At 42.2% G+C, this 26,111-nt stretch overlaps 1 protein-coding gene across 1 annotated transcript; it reads right to left on the reverse strand.

The window, feature by feature from the left end:
• Nucleotides 1-1,197: 1,197 nt before the first annotated feature.
• On the reverse strand, nucleotides 1,198-24,658 carry LOC106602610 (uncharacterized). Its single transcript, XM_014195352.3, has 7 exons — nucleotides 24,191-24,658; nucleotides 23,642-23,772; nucleotides 11,970-12,134; nucleotides 9,426-9,590; nucleotides 3,640-3,751; nucleotides 2,471-3,414; nucleotides 1,198-2,371 (listed from the first exon to the last, which is right to left on the reverse strand). Exons 1-6 carry the CDS (start codon nucleotides 24,438-24,440, stop codon nucleotides 2,555-2,557), a joined length of 1,683 nt encoding a protein of 560 aa, XP_014050827.3. The 5' UTR covers nucleotides 24,441-24,658; the 3' UTR covers nucleotides 1,198-2,371; nucleotides 2,471-2,554.
• Between the last annotated feature and the right edge of the window lie 1,453 nt (nucleotides 24,659-26,111).

Raw genomic sequence — 26,111 nt, forward strand, 5'->3', positions numbered from 1 at the left:
GGTTATTTATTTCTATCATTCTATATGGGTTTCAATCTAAAAAGGTAGCTAGCTAGTCAGCTAGCAAATGTGAAACGGATTGCAGTGACAAGGGTTGGCAGCTGTATGAGTTCACCATTTACACAACGTATGCTGCAACCTTTTGTAATTTTAATATAGTTTGTTTATATTGTCTGGCTTCCAACAATAGCTGAATTTGCAGACTAGCGAGCACCAATTCCGTTTCTGTGGTGTTTGCTATAATCTTTGCTATCGTCAGTTTACTCCAAGATCGGCACACAGGTGCTTCAAAGTCCCCTACCGACAATTTAGCTTTTGCAACGAGACCATTAAATATATTTAAGACAACGGTAGAATAGAGTGTAGTTCTGTTCAGTTTATCGCTAAACTTATCACAGGGACGTCGAAGCACTACAGCTGCATGCTGACTTTGGAATAAACTGACGATAGCAAAGATTCCATCTTTGACGACGCCACATAAATGGAATAGGTACTAGCTAGCTTGCAAATGTTTGCTTTAGTTTGCGCGCTAGCGCTGCAAATACAGCTATTGTGTGTGAACCTTGCCAACATAAAACATCACTATGGTGCGATTGACTGGATTAACCTCACGTTAGTTACGTGCCTTTCAGACGGTAGACACGAACCCTCTTTTACCTTGCCAGCTAAGGTACACTACATTGCTAGCTTCTTTCATTGCAGCTATTTGAATTTGAGTCAAACACTAGTTGATGTTACTGTAGCTAGCTAGCTAGCTAGGAAGCAAACATCAGCTAACATAGAGAGTGACCTGTAATTTAATGCAGTGAAAATGAAGACTGGTGACGGTCATGTGTTTTCTTGTATTGAGTGGTGGAAGTAAAAAAATGGCTAACATATCCTTTGCTTGAACTACTTACTGGAGGTCAGCCACCAACGACAGACTGTCAGATTCCCACACATGCACAGTACCTGCATCGATCAAACCATTGTGAGAAAAAGGGCGGGGGTCGCAATCTTTTGAAACTTAAAAACGTGCTATTAGGTGTCTATAATCAGCACAAGTGCTTTCATTGCGTCTTATTAATATTGAAATTACAGTTATGTTTACAGTGATATATTGGGGGGGGGGGGGGGGGGGGGGAATCATATTTTTTCCCAGGATGGGGGGTTGTGTCCCCCCCTGGGATTTCCGCCTATGCTTTGACAGGAGGCACATCAATGCAACAGATTATATTCATAAATTCCGGTGAGACACGCCTTTTCTGATCAGCAGAAACACACTAAATGTTAACGGATTCACCAAGTCTGGCATACATTGTTTTTCCAAAAACCGCAGTCCTACCAGATACGATCAGAACTAGACATATTTTCCACAACAGTTTTTCTCCTTATCCCATTCTTTTGGACAAAAGTCCACTCATCCTTTTCTCCACCGCCATTCGATTTCAGTTCCACACCCGCTTCCACCATGTCGCCTAGCCACACCCACTTCCGTTACACTGAAGAGAAAGTATCTTATTGGTTGGCGTCATAGCTCAAAGGGTGTGGTTAAATGAAAAAGTGACGTATGCTGTTCTTTGAAATGCGGTACTGCTTATTACGTTACACATCAAATTTCCTATGATCAGTACCTTTCAAGCAGAGAGCAGACTAGTTTAGAAAGAAGAGTGTGTTAGAATAGAAAATAATATCATCACTTGATTCCATCTACATCACCTCAGTAAGGTAAAAATTAAACTGTCCTTATTCTAACCTAGTCTCTCTCAAAACAGGTACACAAGCCTATTTTAAATGACAAGTTAACGAAGGTTTAATGAATGTTATATGGTTAATTACCGTCTTACCCCAAGACACTTCACATGATGACTATAACAGCGAAAGAATAGTTCCCAGATATCCCTTGTGTATATCTCAAGCCACACTGCTACGATTTCTCCCCATTGTGGACAATCCTATGTCTAATAAGGCTACTGAGGAATGAGAAGCTCTTGTAACACAGCTTGCACTTGAAAGGCCTCCTTAGTGTGAACATTCTGGTGCTGCTTCATATATTTTGTCTTAGCGAAGCGCTTCCCACACCTGAGGCAGGCGTACGGCTTGTCAGCATCCGTCCTCATGCTCAGCCTCCCACGTTGTGACCCAATGACGCCAGAGGAGGTAGAAGCAGGAGTGACCACCCTCAGGTGGTTAGTCTTTGAGCTCCCTCCTTGACCTCTAGCCATTGTTTGGGTGTGGTTGGGATTGTGTGCTGTGTTATAGGCTAGGTACCTCTTGTGAACACCAATCCTGACCCTGTCTGTATTTGTGGGGTAACCATGAGGTAGCTGAGGAAGGCTAGACCCAGGTCCAGGCTTTCTATGAACCCAGTCAGCAGGCATTAGACGGGATCCTGAAGGAGAAGACACACTTTATTTGTTTTTGTCTGTATTTTAAAAGTGAGATACTGTATGAAAAGCGCTAAATAAAATAATTATTCCTTAACACTCACTATACATTGTCCGTGTGCATTTTCTGCTGGTGTATCCTGAGAACTCCTCTCCGAGAACACTCTTTCCCCAGTGCGTACAGGCCTTTACCCCATGTGGACCTTCTGGTGTATCTTCAGATGGTGCTGATGGGAGAACCTCTTCTCACACTGGGGGCAGCTGTAAGGCTTCTCTCCTGTGTGGACCCTCTGGTGCCTCTTCAGGTTGGACAACTGGGAGAAACTGGCCCGGCAAAGATGACAGCTGAATGGTTTCTCTCCTGTGTGCATCCTCTGGTGGATCTCCACCTGTTTGGGGAAACTGAAGGCTTTACCACAGAATGAACACGGGAAGCGCTTCTCTTTGCCACCAGATCTGCTGATAGCGTTACTACTACTGTCATTTGTCAATGGGCTGGTGTTGCCATTTAGTGTTGAGGCACTGGCATTGTCTGAGGTCTGGTTTAACATAAGGAGATTGTGAGGAGGACGAAGGCCAGGGAGTGTCTGTGTTGCAGGGTCCATGTTCCAGTTGATAGATCCTATAGAAGGCAGGCTGAAGGCAGCAACTGTTAGGGGGTTAACCTGAGGCGCCATCAGTCTCTCTGAATCACAACTATAGGAGCAGGACGGAGCATCGCTAGCAGAGTCTGTGTCTGTTCTCTCCTGCCGCATACGGACACCTCCCCGTCCCTGCAGACCAAATCTACACCTTGCCCTGGTCTCAGCCAGTCTGTTGTCATGGAGACTGAGTTTGGTTGTTTTGTGTTCAACTGTCTGTTTCTGGTTGTGGTTAACAGTGTTGTTCCCCAGCCCAGAGTTGAGGACGCTGTCCCATCCACTGATCTCCACTATGTCGCCTCTAGTCCTGGCCTGCTCAGTGATGTCGTCCCCTGAGCCCTTGGCTGCACCAGTCTGGGAATCCAAGATGGCCGCCCAGTCTTCTCTGTTAGCCTCCAGCCAACCACCTACAGGAAGAGGTTACAAAATAGACTTTACAAACATGGCAGAGAAAACTCTACATTTTGTCAATTACCTGGTGAAGTTCATACATTGTGTGTTTTTGTATGTAAACATAAGTTTTATTGATTTCATTTTATGAATGAAGAAAAATATAAAATAATAGCCAGGAGTAGCACTATTCCCATTGAAGATCTATTACTGTATGTAGGCTATATGTATTTCTCCCTTACCTTGCTCCCCCATCTTTAGTTCACTCAGCTGATCAACGCTCTCTGGTCCATCTTCTATTGTCTCCTCTTTGACTATCAGCAGATCAGGCTTCCCATCCTCCATGTCTACTGACTGTAAGAGATACAGAGTGAGAGGATGTTGGATCAATAAATCTGATATGAGCACCCTGCTATGGAGCATTTTCTGATTGAGCAATGAGGGATTGATATGAGTACTATGCAAATGTTAGTTGATGTGATACTATGCAAACGTGTTAGTTGATTTGACTACCTGACACTCTTTAAGGGTTTGATACTTCAAAGGCATGATCCCTCACTTAAGACAAAAGTAATCAAGACCAGGGGCCATATTCACAAAGTCTCAGAGTAAAAAATTGGTCATAAGTGCTGAGAATAGATACATTTTACTCTTATGGGTAAAAAAATAAAAGCTATGCTTGAAGCCTCTTTAGTCATCTAGTTGACAGATATTTAGGAAACCTCTTGAGCTGTCCTAACAGTTAAGAGTTACCAGCAGGTGTCTTGATTATAGAAAAAGGCAGGGAGTCAGTGGTTCTGGTGCCATAGACAGGAAATGGCTTTAGAGTTGTTGAAATAATGTTTTGATATTTCTATATGATCAATCCAGAAATAATCTAGACCTACATGCAACAGTATTTCTTACACTTTTGACAATGATTTCACAAGGTCTAATTCACATATGTCTAAATACTAACAACCACTAGGCTAATAATCATAGTGTACAAAATATTATGAACACTTTCTCTATCCATGACAGACTGACCAAGTGAAAGATATGACCGTTATTGATGTCACTTGTGAAATCCACTTCAATCAGTGTAGATGAAGGTGAGGAGACAGGTTAAAAAATGATTAAGCCTTGAGACATGGATTGTGTATGTGTGCCATTCAGAGGGTGAATGGGCAAGACAAAATATTTGAGTGCCTTTGAAGGGGTATGATTTGATACACACAGTTTCCTGTCTGTATTAAGAATGGTCCACCCCTTAAAGGACATCCAGCCAACTTGACACAACTGAGGGAAGCATTGGAGTCAACATGGGCCAGCATCCCGAGGAAAACTTTTGATACCTTGTAGTCCATGCCCTGACAAATTGAGGCTGTTCTGAAGTCAAAACTCAATATTAGGGAGTTGTTCTTAATGCTTTGCACACTCAGTAAATTTTTACATTCGATTATTTCATGAACCTACTTCATGTTATTTCAAGGGTATAACACATTGTTAAAAAAAATGCCTAAATTGGGCATGCCTATAAATTGAGCAATTGAAAGCATCTAGGGGCTATATTAACTTTTTAATTGTGTAAAGATGAAACCTTTCAACGTTTTATGCAACATCGGCAAGTAACTTGATGCCTACTGTGCCAAAGCGATTCCGAGTTGTTAAACTGGAGTGACGAGTGTGTTGATATAACGGTAATATCAAAATTGTGCTTTTAATAACCATTATACTGCATGATTCAGTCAAATTTGCCTTTCACATTATTCAAAATATCAATTGTTTTTAAAAAGGGTTATGCATGCCAACATATTAGGCGATAATTGAGAGGAGGCAAAGTGATCGTGTCAGGTGAAAATTATATCAAACGTTTTTACCATTGCAACATTTAATGTACAGTCACATTCACCGAAGTTGTCAGAAGCGTGCTATAGAGTTCACAACTGGCGATGCCTCATCACGGTTGATTGTTCTCCATCATTTGCAACATGTCAATGTGCGTCATCAATATCTTTCCTTTGCGGTAACTCAAACTGTCGTGATTACCAGCTGAGAAACTTTTATGAGTTGATTTTACTCCTGGCTCAGAGTTGGTCTGGGCAGTGTCTTAACATCGTCCTAAATCCTACTCTGAGCTGGGTTTTTATTGTCTGAAAACATGTTGACAGAGGAATCCTAAGACCCTTTCTGAGACGCTTTGTGGATACGGGTCCAGAGTCTCAGAGTTGAAGTTCTAATCGATGATCAGCTGCCGTATTTATCAAGCGTCTCAGAATTGCTCATAGGAATCGCGCTAAAAGTACGACTGTGACCTAATTTACGCACTGCTCAGAATAGGACCTAAAAAGGTAGTTATTAATAAGCGTTTCTCCCCTACTCTCAGCGATGAGTAGGGGTTCGTTTTATGAGTTGATCTCAGCACGTTTTTACGACATAAGAAGAGCCGTTAAGTGAAAGTGTGATGACGTTTTGTATTTTTGGGGTAGAAAAAGGGCACACTGAGGATATTCCACATTTCCAAAAACAAGGCTGATAAAATTAAGCAACAATATCAAACCAATTGCAGGGCTAGCAACATTGTTTGTTTTGTAGGCTATTAGATAACTTGTTTTTGTTATAGTCAAACGTAATCATCATAAAATATCATCATAATGGTGTCGGCCAATTGTAACATTGGCTATTAGTCCTATGTTGGTTGGAGATTTCCATTTCCCTTCAGAAGTTGGCAAAAACAGGTAGACCTAAATTCAGTTGCTATGTTATGCACACTGTAGACTTTTGTTGTCTAATGGGTATTCTCTGCATTCAGGAGGTGGCCCTCCACGTAAACCCCTCAGTGCCATAGCAGAATGTGTTAACTACCTGCAGGGCTCAAATGTGACCATCTCGGGCATTGGAGATGACCAAGACGCTGCGCTGTTGGGGGTCACCGAGCAGCACAATAGGATTTAAGCCTACTGTTTAATTTCAAAACACTTTCTATTCACATTTTAAACAAATTGTTTGCGGAAAAACTTATGACACACACTGTGTTTGATGGATCGCAGGAAAAGAGCAGTGTAACGAATGCGCTGAGAGTCGGGAAGCAAGTTCAGGGAGTGAGTATTTTAATAAATAAAAGAAACAAACAACGCACCGACATGAAAACAGAGTCAATAACACCTGAGGAAAGAACCAAGGGGAGTGACACATATAGGGAAGATAATCAAGGAGGTGATGGAGTCCAGGTGAGTGTCATGAGCCGCTGGTGCGCGAGACGATGGTGACAGGTGTGCGGGATAATCAGCAGCCTGATGACCTAGAGGCCGGAGAGGGAGTATATGTGACAAGCAGGAATAGGCTTTTTGTAGGCTACAGTCCAAGCTATGGCTTCTAATGGTGCGACTGCTGTCGCCACCCAAAGATTATCCAATTTGAATAAACGCTTGCGCATTGATATGAATCTCATTTTGGCTATTTGCGGTTTATGGATTGTGGATTCACAGATCTAAATGTGTATTTGAACCCAATAATGGTTGAATTCAAGACGTTTAAGCTGCCTATCAATCATTGTTTTTGAAACCAGTAGACAGCCAGTGAAAAAATGCACTCTTGCAACAGCTGCATAGTGTGGATCCCAGCCTATGGACTACAATTGGGGCTTATATTGCTCAATCTAATGTATGCTGATAAAATAAATTAATCCATAGGCCTAATGGACATATGCTCAAACTCGCACACTTTTGATAGACTTAAAGGGGCAATCTGTAGTTGCTACATCCATTTTTGGACTTTCAATGGATATATATCCATTGATTCTTGAAGAATATAACTTATAAATGCCTCATGAGCTTAGTTCAACTGTCACACTCCATGAAAACCCCAAATATAAGCTTGTTTTTCTCCAATGTTTGTAAACATTGTAAATGTAAACAAACACTGTATAGCCTCATAACATGGTTAAAACAATTTTGATATCATCGATGGTCAGTCCTTGTATCCATAGCTCTATCTATTAATCTGACAGTGGTTACATTTCTCCAGGCCCATTGTGGATTTGCCCTTTAAACAGCTGCATATTATCAAGGAATCAAAGTGTCACCAACAACATTTTTAACAATAGGCCTATAGCAAATGCAGCATAAGGCATTCATTTTTCACGTGTAAATATAACTTTTCAGTAGTGCTCAAAGCATGCCATTCCATGAGCACAGCTTTTAATTTTTCAACTCGAATCAATGAGCCCAATCAGTCCTCCATGACAACACAATCATAAACATAGTAGGGCTGGCTAATAAGTCCTTATTTTTGGGGTTATGCCGGTCAGGCTAATCAATACTTCCATATTTCCAAGTCCTATTCTTGAAGATTAAGGGGTATAACATTTATTGGAATGACTGTAATTCTGATAGACTTTGGTTTTTAATGTAAATATATAATTGAATCGTATTATTATATGTAGTAGAAAGAGGTGGGTTAGAAGAAGCCTACATAACCAACCCGTAAAGTAAAATACAACATCAATATATGGCCAGATATGTAAACTTTAACATTGATTTATCCTGCAATAGATGTGGTTCAATTGCTAACATACATTGTTGTCTTCTTCTATTAACTCTTAAGGGAAAGTCATCTAAAAGTAACTGTGTGTAATCAGATTACGTTACTGAGTTTGGGTAATCCAAAAATGACGTTACTGATTACGATTTTGGACAGGTAACTAGTAACTGTAACGGATTACATTTAGAAAGTAACCTACCCAACCCTGCATATCTGTATGATGCTCTCCCATTCCAATAGCTTAATGTTCTGTAGCTAGATATTGGGTTCTACGAGACCATTCTCCTGCGCTGACAAAGTGCCAAAACAAAGTGTGGAGATTGTTATGCGAGCCTACCTAAAGTGAAGGTTGGTAAAGTGCTGGCGGAAAAGCATTCCCTGTCCACCTATGGCACTGGGGCTTGCATCATCATCGCCATAGTCACTGTCGTCATCGTCAGTTTCAGATTGTCCATTGTCGGGAGGTAGACGGATGAGCCGTAGTTTGCAGATGTCGTTCAATATTGAAGAAGCCATTATTATGGGCAGACCATCCTTGCTTGGGTTGTGACACACCTCTCCATGGAGAACATGAAATCTCCTCTTCCAATCTCCTCTTCCACATGTCATTTTATATGGATTAATATTTGAATTACGCTGAGATAAAGCCCACTGTATTCTGTAGCCCAGTAAATCAAATTTTTGGCCTATTGCCTCACCTGTTATAATTGAGCTGAGCCCCGAGGAGAGGTCGTAGAAAAGGGGTTTAGCAGCCACCTTATCTGGGGGTACCCCTTGTCACCAAGAAAGTGACATCCAAGGGAACAACATTGCGCTCAAATAGCATGTTGAGGCCACTCTCACTGAGCACTCTGGAGTCGGAGAACCAGGCCAGTTGGCTACAACATCAAGAATCGTATAGTCTGCATAAAAAAAAAAACACTTTGGTGTTAATACTGTGGTACCGCTTTCGATTGATGAATGTGCCCTCATCCATGGAGGGCAATGGTTTTGATGTGGGCACAATCAATGATGCCAACAACTCCCGGAATACCAGCGAATTGGATGAAGGCAGCTTGTTTTTCTTTAATAATCTGGTGTAGAGTGGTGGGAAAATCAATGAACCTTTGATTTGAGGTGCTTTAAGTGCCATCTGGGTTTGACGGTCTGTGATGGACCCAAATCATCACTGTTACCAAGAAGGGTAAAGTGGCAACTTCTGGCAACCCCTAACCGGTTAAGACACCTCTTGAGCTCTCTTAAATACACCCTGAGATATGAGTACTTTTATGTCATAGGAATGTTGATAACATGCTCTTACTCCTATGTGTAAAAGTAGGACCAAATTTGCGTCACTGAGAATTTTCGGGCAGTTAGATAACTACGGGCCCTGGTCCCCACCTGTCTACATAGTGTTATTATGATCTAAAAGGCAAAACTGATCCTAGATCAGCACTCCTACTCTGAGACTCTTTGTGTATACGGGCCCTGACCTAAAACCATTCAGACAGTAGTTTAGTGGGCTCACCTCAGTGAGACTATGTTTGGTCCTGTGCTGCTCAGCTGGTTCCTCTGTGGGTTCAGGAGGAGGTGTAGTCTGGTTGTCCTTCATGACCATGTTCCCCTCAGGGTTCCCCAGACCCTCCTCACACCCCTCCTCCTTCACCAGCAGCACCTCTGGACCCTCCTCCTCCTGGAAGTGACAGGTGATACAGATTACACCGACATACTCTCCCTCAGGTACGTATACACACACAGTCGCACACACGTATAATAAACACACTTTCAACATGTGGAGGCCATACTTACGAACATTAGAAAAGGTTAAGTTTAAACAACAGCCAATTAAAATCGTTGACATAGTGGCACATGAGCAAAAGCTACATGTCAGCTGTTCCCATTACATAAGCTTGCACATTTAGCCCTATGACAACCTACTAACCTCATCAGGTGGTCGCTTAAACTTAACCTTGAACTTTTTCAAATTTTTGCAAGTATGGCCCGGAGAGTTACCCATCCCCACTACGTTTGAGTCCTATACTGTAGTTACAGAATGACTTCATTGTTGTTAAACCCATCATGGTGGACATACATAGGATAATGTGGGTAAAAAAATAAGTCAGCTATGATAAGTTAAATGTCATGATCAGTAGGTGTTTGTTAGTGTTATAGACTACAGGGTGTTTGTTAGTGTAATAGACTACAGGGTGTTTGTTAGTGTAATAGACTACAGGGTGTTTGTTAGTGTAATAGACTACAGGGTGTTTTATTGTAATAGACTACAGGGTGTTTTAGTGTAATAGACTACAGAGTGTTTGTTAGTGTAATAGACTACAGGGTGTTTTATTGTAATAGACTACAGGGTGTTTGTTAGTGTAATAGACTACAGGGTGTTTTAGTGTAATAGACTACAGAGTGTTTGTTAGTGTAATAGGGTGTTTTAGTGTAATAGGGTGTTTTAGTGTAAAAGACTACAGGGTGTTTTAGTGTAATAGACTACAGGGTGTTTGTTGGTGTAATAGACTAAAGGGTGTTTGTTAGTGTGTTGGTAAATTTAGTAAGTGTATATTGGTTATAAGCCGCTGTCAGGTGTATGCAGAATAGGGTGAGATCAGATGTGATGTATACTAAAGAGTCTCAATGAAAGTCTTAGAATGAAAAGTCCCATTTTGTGTTTACTAAATATAAACAAGGTTTAAATACACCATATGAAAACCACACATACACATGTCTCAACAAAAAATCTGCATGAAGTTGATAAACTGCATACATTTTTCTAATTAAAAGCGTTGGGGGAAAAAATTAAGTAGTTGAATGGAAGTAATGAAATGGGTATTTGTGAACATCATATAGCCTACACAGTACAAACACAATATGTTACAGACTTTTTAGGCTTATATATATCACAATGTCTGGATGCAATATTCTATTCAAGAATATTCAACACTGAAATCTGTTACTCTCATTCCTTCCAAATACATCAGTGGATATTTTCTGCTGACAACAATGACAATACATATTTGTCTTTAATGCAGGGTTTGATCTAAACTTAAACTATACATTGGAATGTTTTTTATTTTGTGGAATGGTTTTTCTGCTGGTGTATCCTGAGGATGCTCCTCTCTGAGAACCTCTTCCCGCAGTGCGTACAGGCGAACAGCCTTTCTCCTGTGTGGACCTTCAGGTGCCTCTTCAGGCTGCTAGCCTGGGTGAAGCGGATGTGACACTGCGGGCAGCTGTAGGGTTTCTCCCCTGTGTGGACCCTGTGGTGCCTCTTCAGGTCACCAGCCTGCGTGAAGCGCATGGGACACTGGGCACAGCTGTAGGGTTTCTCCCCTGTGTGGACCCTCTGGTGGATCTCCACTGTCTGGAGGCAGCTGAAGCCTTTGTTACAGAACATGCAGAGGAACCGTTTCTCTTTACTATTTCCTGATCTAGCCCTGTCATTTGAGTTCAATACCTGATTGAAAAGGATGCGGCTGTGTGAATCGAAAGGCCCCATCGACATGGACACTGGGTTGTGATCTCTGAGTGTGTGCAAAGGGGAGTGGGTCGTGACATTTGGATTTGTCTCTAAGCTTTCCCTGTAATCTAAGAAACCTCTGCCCTGTGAGTGTCCGTCTCCTAGGTGACTATCTGCATTCCATGTGGGAGGAACATCGCCCTCCACTTTCACAGTCACCTCATCTACTACCAGACCCTCCCCTTTCTTATCTAGGCCCCCTTCAGAGTATACACTACTACTGTACTGGTTCCAGTCCCCTCTAGACAGATCAGTGTGTGTCTCTAAACCCAAGAATATGTTGCCAGGGTCCATCTCTGTAATGCAAGAACAAGACGGATCATTACCAGTCTCTAACACGTCACCTGAGTCCGGATGGGAATTAACAGCCCTTATGCTCGGGTTTCCGTAAAGTAAATACTCTGAACCGGGAGCAGGAGGACAGCCCAGTGGCCCCAGTCTCTCTGGGTCTGCTCTGTGGTCAGATCCTGTATGTAAAAGCCTTTGTGTTACAGTTAAAGTCTTGGTGTCTGTCTCTGACTTGAGGACGGCGTTCGGCGTTCCACTGACCTCCGTGATGCTGCATCGGGTCCTGGGCTGGGGCACGGCGGTGGCAAGGTCCTCAGTGGCTACAGGGGTCGTCACTCCAGCCGCTGCTACAGTCTGAATGTCTCTGCTGTGTTGTGGCTCATCCGCTCGTTCAGACCTCTCATGCTTGACCCCAGGACCTGCAGACTGATACAAGATGAGGTTATTATTCATGAGTAGAATCGGTAGGGATGTAACTATTCAACCAAAACACATCGGTCCCAATTAAAATGTTTCAGATACAATTGCATTGGTCGGTCATTGGTCGGTCAACGCGTCGGTCAGAAAGTCCATTCAAACATTACAAATCGCTGATTCACTAACATGTTACTTTCTTTCTTTCTACCTTACCATACCTCATCTTTTGTCACAAGCGATGCGTCCTCTCTTCAGTGTCGAACTAAGAATGTACCCGTGTTGACAGTCATTGGTCTACAAGTCAGCTTGCATGCCGAACAACCCCAGGAAATATCAGTAGTCTAGTTAAGCTGCTGAACGGGGGCTTACAATAGATCTGAGTTTCGATTGTTCAGGTACACCATCAGCAATAGTTTTGCTAGTTTTGCTTCAAACAATTTGATTTAGAATGTCAGAAAAGGGTAGTTTCACTAAAGGTGATAGAGATGGGGTGGGTCAAGTTGAGCAGCTGCAGCAACACCTCGCAAACTTCAAGCCTTCATCAGAACAAACAGAGCAGCAGGAAGAGACCCAGACTGGTGTGGAGTCACGGCTGCCAGCGAATGATGATACAGAAGTTGCTAATGACACATCACAACAACAAGAGCCACGAAAAGGTGAGAGGGTCCGCAGGTTAACTGAAAAGGGCAGAGAACTGCGCGACGAAAGGTGGAGACAGCTCGAACATCGTTTCACAGTCAGCTATGAGAAGTGGAAGGCTCTGGTAAAGGAAGCAAAACTGTCACTGACAGGCTGTTGCTCTGAAGACCTACTAGAAGACCTCTTAAACAAGATCAGCCATACCTCTACAGAGCTAAACCTTGTTTATGTAAATTTGCGTCAAATTGACATTCCCAACAACGATATACGCCGCAGAGTTGATACGTGTGAAGCAGTTACAATGTCTATTATCAAGACTGTAAGGTGTCATCTAAAGGCCAGGGAAGAAGGTCAAAGTAACCAGATAGAGCTGCACTGGAAGGACAGCAATTCCTTGTGCATGTCTGAACTCTCACATAAGTCAAGTCTCAACTATCAGCCATCAAGCATTTCCTCCCAGTCTCAAAGCAACTCAAAGGTCAACTCCAGACACTCAAGCGTGTCATCTGTCAAGAGACAAGAGGCTGCGGCGGAAGTTGCTGCTAACCAAGCAGCTTTAGAAGTAATGGTTGAGCAAGAACGCCAACTAGAAGAGGTTCAGAGACTCGAAGATGAAGATAAGAAGAGGACAGCGGAGCAAGAAGCTGAGGCTGTGAAACGCAGCTTAGAAGAAGCTAGGCTGCGAGTCAAGTTAGAGGTAGAAAATGCTGCCAGACGAAGGACGCTAGAAGACAAGTGTAGAGAGTTAGAGCGCCTAGAAGTGCTCAAGAAACTAAATACTGCCAAGGCGAGGATGCAAGTGTATGAGCAAGAAGAAAACTCAGAGAGTACTTCTCTCTTCTCGTCCTCTAACTGCAAATCTGTGAAAGAAGTCATGCACAGAAGTGGCTCATCTCACAGTCTCTCACCACAACATGTTGTGACAAGCACACAACATGAAGATAGCACCAAGACCATGTTCAGGTTACTAGCGGAATCACTCAGTGAAAGCCGCCTCCCCATACCAGAACCAGTAACATTCAATGGAGAACCACTCTCGTTCACTGACTGGAAGGTCTCTTTTCAGACTCTGATAGACAGGAAGAACATACCAGCAACTGAGAAGATATATTACTTAAGAAAATATGTCGGTGGGCCTGCCAAGAAAGCCATCGAAAGTTACTTTATGTTAGGAACAGAGTCAGCCTACCATGCTGCGTGGACCATTCTTGAAGAAAGGTACGGAAACAAATTCCTCATCGCCAAGTCCTTCAGAGATAAGCTCAATGCATGGCCTAAGATAGGATCCAAGGACAGTCTTGAACTTAGAGACCTTGTAGATTTTCTTCGCAGCTGTAAGGCTGCTATGTCTCAGAATAAGGGCCTGGAGGTGCTTAATGACTGTAATGAAAACCAAAAGATCCTCGCTAAACTTCCAGATTGGCTAACTTCAAGATGGAATAGAAAGGTCATAGACATCTTAGAAGAAACTGAGACCTTTCCCAGCTTCAGTCAGTTTGTGAAGTTTCTCACTAGAGAAGCCAAGATCGCTTGCAATCCTGTAACATCCCTTCACGCTTTGAAACCAAGCGAAGATGGAAAACCTAAGACGCCAAGGATTCAAAGCCCTGGAGCAAGGGTATTAGCAACTAACTCTGATGAGAAAGATACTGTCACTAGTTGTGTCTTCTGTGAGAAGTCAGGTCATAGTCTCCACAAATGCTGGAAGTTTATGGATAAGCCCACCGCAGAGCGACAGAAGTTTGTTCAAGAGAATAAATTGTGCTTCGGCTGTTTAAGGCCTGGGCATCGTTCGAAAGATTGTGATAACAGGAACACCTGTGACACGTGTCAGAGGAGGCATCCATCCTGCCTGCACGAAGATCGTACTAAAGAAAGGTCAAGGGATAGGAAGACAGAGCCCCCACAAGATAAGGGGACAAGTGCGTCAAGTGAGGCCATATCTAACAGAGTCATAAGGGACATTAACACCACTCACACCTCCACAATCATTCCAGTATGGGTGTCAACCACAAGCGAGCCCGATCGTGAAGTTCTCGTGTATGCACTTCTTGACACCCAGAGCGACACCACCTTTATCCTTGAAGAGACAACAAAAGCTCTCAATACAAGGAAGGAGCCAGTACATCTGAAACTCTCTACAATGGCTTCAAGGAATACCATCGTGCCCAGCCAGAAGCTGTCTGGTTTGCAGGTTAGAGGGTTTTACTTGGAGAAGAAAATCCCTCTGCCAACGTCCTACTCGAGAGAGTTTATTCCTGCAAACAGAGATCATATTCCTACTCCAGAGACGGCAAGAGCATGGTCTCATCTTGAACACATTGCAGAGGAGATTGCTCCTCAACAGAGCTGTGATGTCGGACTCTTAATTGGCTACAACTGCTCCCAGGCTCTTCTTCCAAGAGAAATTGTGTCTGGTAAGGGAAATCAGCCTTTTGCTCAGAGAACAGACCTTGGCTGGAGCATAGTCGGCTATGGAAACCCATGTATCGACTATGGCGACGCTATTGGAGTGAGTCATCAGGTGATTGTTAGACAGGTGATGCCAAGTCTTCAATCTTCTTCCAACCTCACAAATCAAGTACATTATGTTTGTAGAACACGCGTAAGAGAGGTAATCACAGCACTGGACGTTATCAAGACGCTTGAATCCGACTTCAATGAGAGAGCTACAGAAGAGGACCTCATATCTCAAGAAGATATCCGGTTCCTGACAAAAATGAAAGCGGGCATCAAACGCAAGGACAATGGACATTACGAGATGCCGCTGCCGTTTAAGGAAGAAAGACCCAACCTGCCGAACAATAAAACATGTGCAGTTCACCGCCTCAAGTGCCTGGAAAGGAGGCTAAGGAGAGACAAGCAGTACTACAAGGACTACACAACATTTATGGAAGAGACCATAGCTTGTGGAGATGCTGAGAAGGTCTCCAAGGAAGAAATTAACAAACATCCAGCATGGTACATCCCACATCATGGGGTTTATCACCCACAAAAGCCTGGGACGATACGAGTCGTCTTTGACTGCTCAGCTAAGTTTCGAGAGACGTCCTTGAATGACCATCTCCTCACCGGTCCAGAGTTGACAAACACATTGCTGGGTGTCCTTTGTCGTTTTCGTAAGGGTCCAGTTGCAATCATGTGTGATGTAGAGCGCATGTTCCACCAGTTTCATGTGAAAGCAGAAGACCAAGATTATCTGCGGTTCCTTTGGTGGGAGAACGGAGATCTAGAGTCTCAACCCTCAGTGTATCGTATGAAGGTCCACTTGTTCGGCGCAGCTTCATCTCCTGGTTGCGCCAACTATGGTCTCAAACATCTCGCTGCCGAAGGACGAGGAAGCTTCAGCGAGAAGTCTATCCAGTTCATAGAAAGGAACTTTTATGTTGATGATGGGTTGACGAGCGTATCGTCTGAAACTGAAGCGGCCCAGCTGGTGAAAGAAGCAAGAGAGCTTTGCAGCATTGGCAAACTTCGGTTGCACAAGTTTATCTCTAACAGCAAGGAAGTTATAGCCACAATTCCCAAGGAAGAATGTGCTGAGGGTGCCAAAGACCTGGATATGTCTCTGGGTGAACCACACATGGAGAGGGCGCTTGGTGTACTGTGGTGTGTCGCATCAGACGAGTTCCAGTTTAGGGTAGTTGTCAAGGAACGCCCACTCACAAGAAGAGGAGTGTTGTCTACAGTAGCCTCTGTATATGATCCGCTTGGGTTTGTGGCACCCTTTGTCCTGGCAGGGAAGCAGATCTTGCAGCAGATGTGTCGTGACAAGATCGACTGGGATGACCCCATTCCAGATGACCTACGTTTCCAGTGGGAATTCTGGCTCCAAGGTGTACAAAACTTGTCGGAAGTAAGGATCCAACGAGGCTACTTGCCATCAAGTTTCAAGGAAGTGCAGAGTTATGAGCTCCATCACTTCTCCGACGCTAGTACCTCAGGTTATGGAGAGTGCTCATATCTCAGAACAATCAGCACAGCAGGAGAAGTTCATTGCTCCCTAGTTATGGGAAAGTCGAGAGTCGCCCCTTCCAAGATTACGACCATACCACGACTGGAACTTTCAGCAGCGGTGGTAGCTGTTCGAACAAGTGACATGCTCAAAAGGAAGCTAGAGATACAAGGTCTACAGGAATACTTCTGGACAGACTCGAAGGTAGTTCTTGGCTACATCAACAATGAAGCCAGAAGATTCCATGTCTTTGTAGCTAACCGTATCCAACGCATTAAGCAAAGCACAGATCCCGAACAATGGAGATATGTGACCTCTGAAGAGAATCCTGCGGATCATGCTTCCAGAGGTATCACATCAGAACAGCTCATGGCTTCCAACTGGTTCACAGGTCCAGACTTTCTTTGGCAAGAAGAACTTCCCAAAGGACAAGTCAAGGGGGGAGATTTCTCAGACACTGACCCAGAGCTGCATAAATCCCTGGTCCATGATACCCAGGCAAAGGAAGAAAGATCGTTACTAGATCACCTTCACAAATTCTCAGACTGGGCAAGAGTGGTAAAAGCTATTGCCAGGCTCAAACGACGTGTCAAGGAAGCCATAGGCTTAAAATTGAGGTCCAGTGAAGCTACAAGCATAGAAGAAAGGAGAGAGGCAGAGCTCACCATTATAAGGATGGTTCAAGAAGCAGCCTTCTCCCATGAGATACACAACCTTAGGCACCAGAAAGACATCAAGACCAAAGATAAAGCAAGCAAGTTGCATAAATTGAGTCCATTCCTGGATGAGAGAGGTAAACGCATCACAAAACCCACCTATCTGGAGAGGCCCATCCATAAGACAGTCACCCTCCTGGAAGCCGATCAAAAAACCCTGCAGACCCCTTTCACAGAAATCACAGGTGATTGGTGGGAGTGTAACTGACAGTTAATCTGTAAGTCTATGTCGTTGTTTTTTGTTTGAATTGTTTACGTGTTCGCTATGCGGAGGAAATGATAAGACAGGTGGAACTACGTGGCTAATAACTGTTGCAACGGGGATCATTATCGTAGCAACACATCTTTGGGGGTGAAGGCTTTCCCGCGCGATGTTAGCTAAGTTTTCATGTTACCGGGTGTAGTTCGTAAAGGTTGATATGTGTATGTTAGGATGAAGCGTGAATTCATGCCAGGAATAATAAGTGTGAAGTTTGATTTCCTCCCTTCTGTAATAAGCAGCCAATGAGGTATTTTTTTCCTTTATTCGTGTGTTCAATCTGATACTGTTATAGCTCCGGCTAAACTGTTTATGTATGTAAGCACTTCAGAGTTATACCAAGCTAATAAGTCACTCATAAGACAAGAAGGTGTAAGAGTGTGCTTAAACTGTATTTTCATTTACTTTATAGTTCTCACGGAAGGTGATAATTCTGACTAAACTACAGAATAAAGCCGCCAGTAAAAATCAAGGAACGGTTGTGCTCGTGGTTACTGGAGGGAGCTACACAGTGTATATGGTCATTTTTAGATATACTGGGTAAAGTTAATCATTTCAGAACGAGGACAGCAATCTGGTGCACTGCATTTGTTTTTGAGATGGGGGTGAAATCAAGGGCGGAAATCCCGGGGGGGACGGGGGGGACACGACCCCCCCATCCTGGGAAAAATATGATTTGTCCCCCCCAATATATCACTGAAACATAACTATGTAATTTAAATAATATTAATAATACGCAATGAAAGCAATTGTGCTGATTATAGACACTTAATAGCGCGTTTTTAAGTTTCAAAAGATTGCGACCCCCCCACCCTTTGCCTCACAATGGTTTGATCCACTGCCAGTTCCTTAGTTGGCAAGGTAACAGAGGGGTCGTATCCACTGTCTGAAAGGCACTCAATGAACGTAACTGACGTGAGGTTAATCCAGTCAATCGCGCACACACACTAGCTGAATATGCAGAGCTAGCGCGCAAATATTAACTATTAAGCTAGCTAGTACCTATTCCATTTATGTGGCCTCGTCAAAGATGGAATCTTTGCTATCATCAATTTATTCCAAGATCAGCATGCAGATGATGTAAGTTAGAGCTTCAAAGTCCCTGTGATAAGGTTAGCGATAAACTGGAGTCCAAACTGAACAGAACTACACTCTCTTCTACCATTGTCTTAGATATATTTAATGGTCTCGTTGCAAAAGCTAAATTGTCGCAAGGGAACTTTTATTTATTTATTTTATTTCACCTTTATTTAACCCGGGTAGCAAAGATTATAGCAAACACCACTGAAACAGAATTGGTGCTCGCTAGCTTTGCAAATTCAGCTATTGTTGGAAGCCAGCCAATATGAAACAAACTATTAAAATTATAAAAGGTTGCAGCATATGTTGTGTAAATGGTGAACTCATACAGCTGTCAACTCTTGTCATTTTAATCCGTTTCACATTTGCTAGCTACCTTTTAGATCGAAGCCCAAATAGAATGATTGAAGATGATAGAAGCCCATCTCCTACTGTAAATAGCCTACCAGCCAGCCAGCCAGCCAGGTAGAAAAATGGCAGAAAAATAAAAGACGGACATCAGAGTATTTTTCAATACACCAAAACGCATAGTAAGAACCCTAGTAGCCTAATATCTCAAAGACTAGTTGATAAAATGTTCATAAGAAAGAAATGAAATTCTAATGGAAATGTTTCACAATGATGTCATTAGGCAGAGCAGGCAACAGATGGCACACAGACAGCAGAGTTGGGGACAGATATGCAGGGACAGACTGGCAGAGACAGGGAGTTTCAGGTAAGTTTGTTGAGTCTTTGTTTGGAAACATTATGAAAGGTTCTCCATTTTTTTGACTTGTAAAATAGGAACATAATTGGAAAATGCCATGGATACCCCCACTCTCAACTTAAACTGGTGACTGAACTAAGATTTGTTAAAGGCAATGGTATTGCTGTTGTGATTAGTTGTGTAGTTTTGGGTACCGGTAGTTAGGAGTACGGCAAACACCTTATTTCTTTGGTTCCTCAATATACATTTACCATATTACAATGTAGGCTATGTGTTACAGCACTACTTTTGGTGTCCCCCTCAGGAATTGCTCTTGAGAAAATGTCATATAATTGTCCCCTCCAAAGTTGATATCAGATTTTCGCCCCTGGGTGAAATCCAAAGTTGTGCTAATAAATGAATTGGCTATGTCATAGCTAATTTGTAAACGATCAATATTGATACATTACGAGCTCAAACATCAAAGTGGGGAGACAAAAACATAGGCTACATTGACCCCCCTAATCTGATAGTGGTAAATACCTAGTCTCCCTTATGGCTCAGATCAGGTGCCTAGTACATAGAAAACAGACATACATCCGTAACATACACTAGTGATGCAGGGGTTGGCTCATAACCCGCAGTCCCCACGGGTGTATCCGTGTGGATGAAGGGAGGGTGGGTGGCGGTCGGGTTAAATTAAGAAAAAATACATCATTCTTTTGCAATTTATATCTGTAGGCTACATCAGCCTGGTCTCACAGACTAGACGTAACATAGTAAATGTAAATCCGGGACACTCAAATTAGAATGGTATGTTACATTTGGTATGGTTACATAAGACAGATGGTTACTTAAGGCAAAAATTAAAGTAGGGTAGTTGGTCGAGTGGATCAGTGGCCAAGTCAAAGGTTGCGAGTTCAAATCTTATCACGAACAACTTTGCAACTACATACTACTTTGCAACTACTTAGCATGTTAGCTAAGCCTTCCCCTAACCCTTTCAGCTAACCCTTCCACTAACCCCAACCCTTTAACCTAACTCCTAAACATAACCCTAGCCTAGCTAGAATTCATAACATACACTACATGGTCAAAAGTCGTGGACACCTGCTCGTCGAACATCTCATTCCAGAATCATGGGCATTAATATGGAGTTGGTCTCCCCTTTGCTGCTGTAATAACCTGCACTCTTCTGGGAAGGCTTTCCACTAGATGTCGGAACATTGCTGCGGGGACTTGCTTCCATTCAGCTACAAGAGCATTGAAGTCGGGCACTGATGTTGGACGGTTAGGCCTGGCTCGCAGTTGGTGTTCCAATTCATCCCAAAGGTGTTCGATGGGGTTGCTGCAAGTGTCCACTTCACAATAACAACACTTACAGTTGACCAGGGCAGCTCTAGCAGAACAGAAATGTAACGAACTGACTTGTTGGAAAGGTGGCATTCTATGACGGTGCCACGTTGAAATTTCGCTGAGCTCTTCAGTATGAGCCATTCTACTGTCAGTGTTTGTCTATGGAGATTACATGGCTGTGTGGTCGATTTTATACACCTGTCAGCAACAGGTGTGGCTGAAATAGCTGAATCTACAAATTTGAAGGGGTGTCCACATACTTTTGGCCATGTAGTGTATTATACGTTTCGCAAATTCGTAACATATAATAATACAATAGAATAATACGAAATGCTCTGAAACCAGATTGGCTACAGTGAGATTCTGGACACTGACTGTAGGTCTATAACCTCTCACATAATATTAAGACTAACTCCTGCAGAATTAAGCATTTCTTGCATCAAAATTAGAGAAATATGATTTTTTTCTTTCAGCATCTTGAGAGAATGCAAATGCACAGTTAGGGACCGTCAGTAGAGGTGCCATCTTTATCAGCATCATAAAAGCTGATAGTATTTCAACCACGTAAAATATGCATCCAAGCCAAACTGAAATCTTTTCAGAAACATGTTGGATCGTTTCCACAGCTTTCTATTTCCTTACAAACTGTTATTTGGAAATTTTGTACAAAAAGTCTTTCCTATTTTTTTTATTTTATATATTGCACTTTCTCCCAGGTCCCTATATGTCTTTGCTCAACGAAAGCAGCAGAGATGACAGAAAGCTTTACCACATTCTATTATTTATTGACATTATACTGGTGAGCAAGGGTTTATTCAGTCTTCTAGGGTAGCATACGATGACAGAAGAGAAGCTGCATGTATCTAATTATAGACAGGTTGAAAAACAAAATAGCCTACCAAAATGTCGGAAATTAGAAGCAGAAACATATTTAAATGAGGCAAAAAAGATTCCTGCAGCCCTGTCCAAAAATCTTCCCGCCATCTTTGACTGTAGTGCATTTTCTATATTAGCGGGTTATTGTCGGGTCTCAGATTTGAACTTTATCACATATAGTTGGGCGGCTGCAGATGGGTTATTAGCAATTGCGGGTGGGTGAACAAACAGCTGACCCGCGCACCACTAACACACACACCATAGACATACATAATTTAGACACACACACAGTCAGCTCCAGCTCAGAGAGGCCCAGTTCATGAGCTCCGCCAGCAGCAGATTATAATTTAGAATGGAAAATTCATGTGTTTATGCAACAAATGTTTGTGCATCGAATCGTATGGCATCGAATCGTTCTCTAATCAAACCGATTCGCACCGATTATTTTTAAGCTAAAACTAGGGCCGGGACGATACCAGAATTGCGATACTCGTTAGTATCATGGCAAGGAAACAAAACATGAAGCGGATTTAACTTCTTTAGGAAAACAGACCTCATGTTGGAAACAAACCTCATTATGTTGTTATCCAGAGTCACATGTATTGATTTGCCAAGTTATAGCACATCAAATGTTATATACAGCAGGTTTTTAAAGGACCAAAAAGTTTTGCCTACTTCGTGTTTTCATTTTTGCCATGGAATTTTTTTTGTCCCGGCTCTAACTAAAACACATCGTTCCTGTATCGTATCGGAGCGTGTATCTACAGTGCCTTTGAAAAATTATTTGCCCCTTTCTGATACTCTATTTTTGCATATTTTTGATATTGAATGTTATCAGATCTTCAACCAAAACCTAATATCAGATAAAGGAAACCTGAGTTTATATATATATATATATATTTTTTTTTAACTTTATTTATTTTAAAAAGTTATGCAACACCCAATTCCCCTATGTGAAACAGTTATGGCCCCCTTACACTCAATAACTTGTTGTGCCACCTTTAGCTGCACTGACTGCAACCAAATGCTTCCTGTAGTTGTTGATCAGTCTCTCACGTTGCTGTGGAGGAATTTTGACCCACTCTCGCATGCTTTAACTCAGCGACATTTGTGGGTTTTCAAGCATGAATTGCTCGTTTCAAGTCCTGCCACCACATCTCAATTGGGATTAGGTCTGGACTTTGACTTGGCCATTCCAAAACTTTAAATGTGTTGCTTTTTAACCATTTTCATGTAGACTTGATTGTGTGTTTTGGATCATTGTCTTGCTGCATGACCCAGCTGCACTTCAGCTTCAGCTCACAGACGGCTGGCCTGACATTCTCCTGTAGAATTCTCTGATACAGAGCAGAATTCATGGTTCCTTCTATTAAGGCAAGTCATCCAGGTCCTGAGGCAGCAAAGCATCCCCACAGCACCTCACAAGGCTTTCGCTCTCTCCAAGTTGAGACCTTGAAACTGAGATACCTCGGTTGTTCCCATATTCTGAGTGTATTGCCAAGTTGAGGAACAGTGATAGTGAGGATTCCTCCATACACGATCAGCCAGTCATCTGCATGAACCTTTCCAATTAGTTATTAGAAAGTAGCCTTGATTCGATACTTTGTAGCATTGATTTGATACATAAACATAACACTTCCCTCACAGTGTAATGACCTGTCCCCAATTTAATATAGTTGGTTCACTTTGATATTTCAAACTGCATGTCCTGATCACGTCTGGTGTGGATGGACAAAATCAACATGCGCGAAGGCGCACACGTGTGGCTGGTGTAGTCAGCATGTAAGAATTGGATAACAATGTCATAGGGAAGTCTCACAAACTCCGCATTGGCAGATAAATAAGGATGTACATGCAAGTGAATAGCTGAGGGGAGCCTTCTGAAATAAACGGGACACATTTGATTTAAAAAGTAATTCATTATTTTTAATGCAACACCATTCCACTAACCTCTATCATGATAACGTGATGGGTTGAGGTTCCACTCCCCTCATCAACAGTGATTGGTTGGTCATCTCTCCATGTATTGTGTCCCGCTGGCTTCACAAAGCTCCTGTGGCCTCCAGTGAGGTGTCCTTCACCTGAGAGAGTGATTGTAGGAAAAGAGGTGGTTAGATTAGTGGTATATTGTACACTATTGACGCTGTCAATAATTGGCAAGGATGTAAGGTAACACTTCTTATAACTTCTTGACATACTATTTATTGATTATGTTCCATGCATCACATTGTTTTCAATGAGTATATAACAGGAAATGTAGTAAATTAAGAATCTGGTTAGGATATGATATTGTGTCTTTGCGCAAGATATCTAGTTAAGTAATCTGGGGAATTATTACATACTATCCAACACCCAATTCTGGTTAACCATATACATTTACATTTACATTTAAGTCATTTACATACATATACAGTATGTGGTTAACAAATCTAAAGTCACACATGCGCAGAGCGAAACGGGGCGACAGGCCTCGCATCTTCGGCATTCTGCTAAATGTACCTCTTGCCATTCCTCTGTATCGGTCGAGGATCTTGACACTTCTGGCGAGGATGCGCTCCCGTGACACCTTTAGTTCCAGTAGCTGTAGTTTCCTCCTCAATGCCCTGTTTTCTTTCTGGCTTTGAGTTATTTCCAAACGAAACACTGCATAGTCGTCGTCTACGAGTTTACAGATCTCTGCCACTGCTGCATTCGCTAGCACCTCCATGATGGAGGCTATTTGAGTGTGAAAACCCATACAGTTAGCCATTGTTAGCTAAGCAGCTAGCTAGCGTTACCTAGATAACATATATCAAGCAAGTCCTGTCTCAAACGCGAATTAAACACGGCATGGGGTATGTATATATTGTTATACAGTTAAAGTATTCATATTTTGAGTTCCAGGGTGTTAATAAACGTCTAAAGTAAAACTCTAACGATGAAATTGTTATTGGTAACTGTTTACACCAGCACCTTGTCACAACACAAAAAAAGTACTTCCGGGTCACAGGTTTTCGGAAAATGTTCAAAATAAAAGTTCCCCATGTAATAGTAGAAAAGTATTAATAACCTATATTTATTCATGATATGTGAAACGTAATTGTCTAAACATGAACACTGATTAATATTTGTTCATATTTAAGTGTTATTTTCATTTATACTGAGGTTTTAAACATGTTCAAAGGTCAAAAAAGTATCCCCAATGCAATACAATATACATTAAATACATATTGGCTTTTAGAGATAACTATTCTAGGTGCTGAAGTAAAAGTGGGGTTGGGATTACTCACCAGGGCCTGTAGAAGCTAAATGGTGTTATTTCATGGGGGACTGAGGTCTATACTGTATGTCCAGCAACACTTTCTACTCCACCCGCACAATTGGTCCCAATGCAATACACTTTAGGCCTTCAATTACATATAGAGACAGCTTCTAGGTGCCGGAGTAAAAGTGGGGTTGGGATTACTCACTAAAGTCTGTACAATCTATATATGTTGTTATTTCATGGAGGGCTGAGGTCTATATGCTAGCAACACTTTCTACTCCTCCCACTCCATTGGTCCCAATGCAATACACTGCAATTACTGGGTTCAAAACTGCAGTTACGAAACTGCAATGTTTTTTGTAAGGGAATTAATAATTGGGATGAAAATGATGGAAAATGTGCACAATTATAAATATTTTAAACTAGTTATCATACAAAGAATAATTCAAGTATTTCTATGAGATATTATGCAATTAGTTATTTTATTTTTAAGTCTAAATGGTCAACAATGTTTTTGTGTGTGTACTCCTATCATTTATTGCAGAATTTTCTGTACATTGTGTCTCAGTAAAAGGGGGTCCATTCTACTCAGGAGCACTTCTTGTTTCCAAATCCACGGAGTTTACACCCAGAGGAGCGTTTCTGCTCATTTTGCGGCTTTTATAGAGTGGCCAATCAGGTTAAATCCAATCGTTCTTTCATATTGGACATACATATTGCACCAGTTGTGTACGGTTTAATATGTTTGTTCGATACTATTGGATTTAAGCTGATTGGCAACATTGTTTCAAATGACAAGGTAAATGATTAATGAGGGTTTTGTGGTTAATTACTCTCCTAAACAGAAAGGTCGTTCCATTTAATTTTAATCACACGCCTTTTGATTTGAATATAACTTTCCATACATATTTTACCTTTCCATACATATTTTACCTTTATTAAAGGTCAGTTAAGAACAAATTCTTATTTTCAATGACAGCCTAGGAACATTGGGTTCACTGCCTTGTTCAGGGGCAGAATGACAGATTTTCACCTTGTCAGCTCAGGGATTCGATCTTGCAACCTTTCGGTTACTAGTCCAATGCTCTAACCACTAGGCTACCTGCCACCCCCATGGTAGAAGTGGTCAGAAAGTGGCTTTTTGGACCTGAATGTCAAAACATTAACGAGATCGAG

This window comes from Salmo salar, chromosome 04, assembly GCF_965601325.2.
Source record: "Salmo salar chromosome 04, fSalSal1, whole genome shotgun sequence".
NCBI classification, from domain to species: domain Eukaryota; kingdom Metazoa; phylum Chordata; class Actinopteri; order Salmoniformes; family Salmonidae; genus Salmo; species Salmo salar.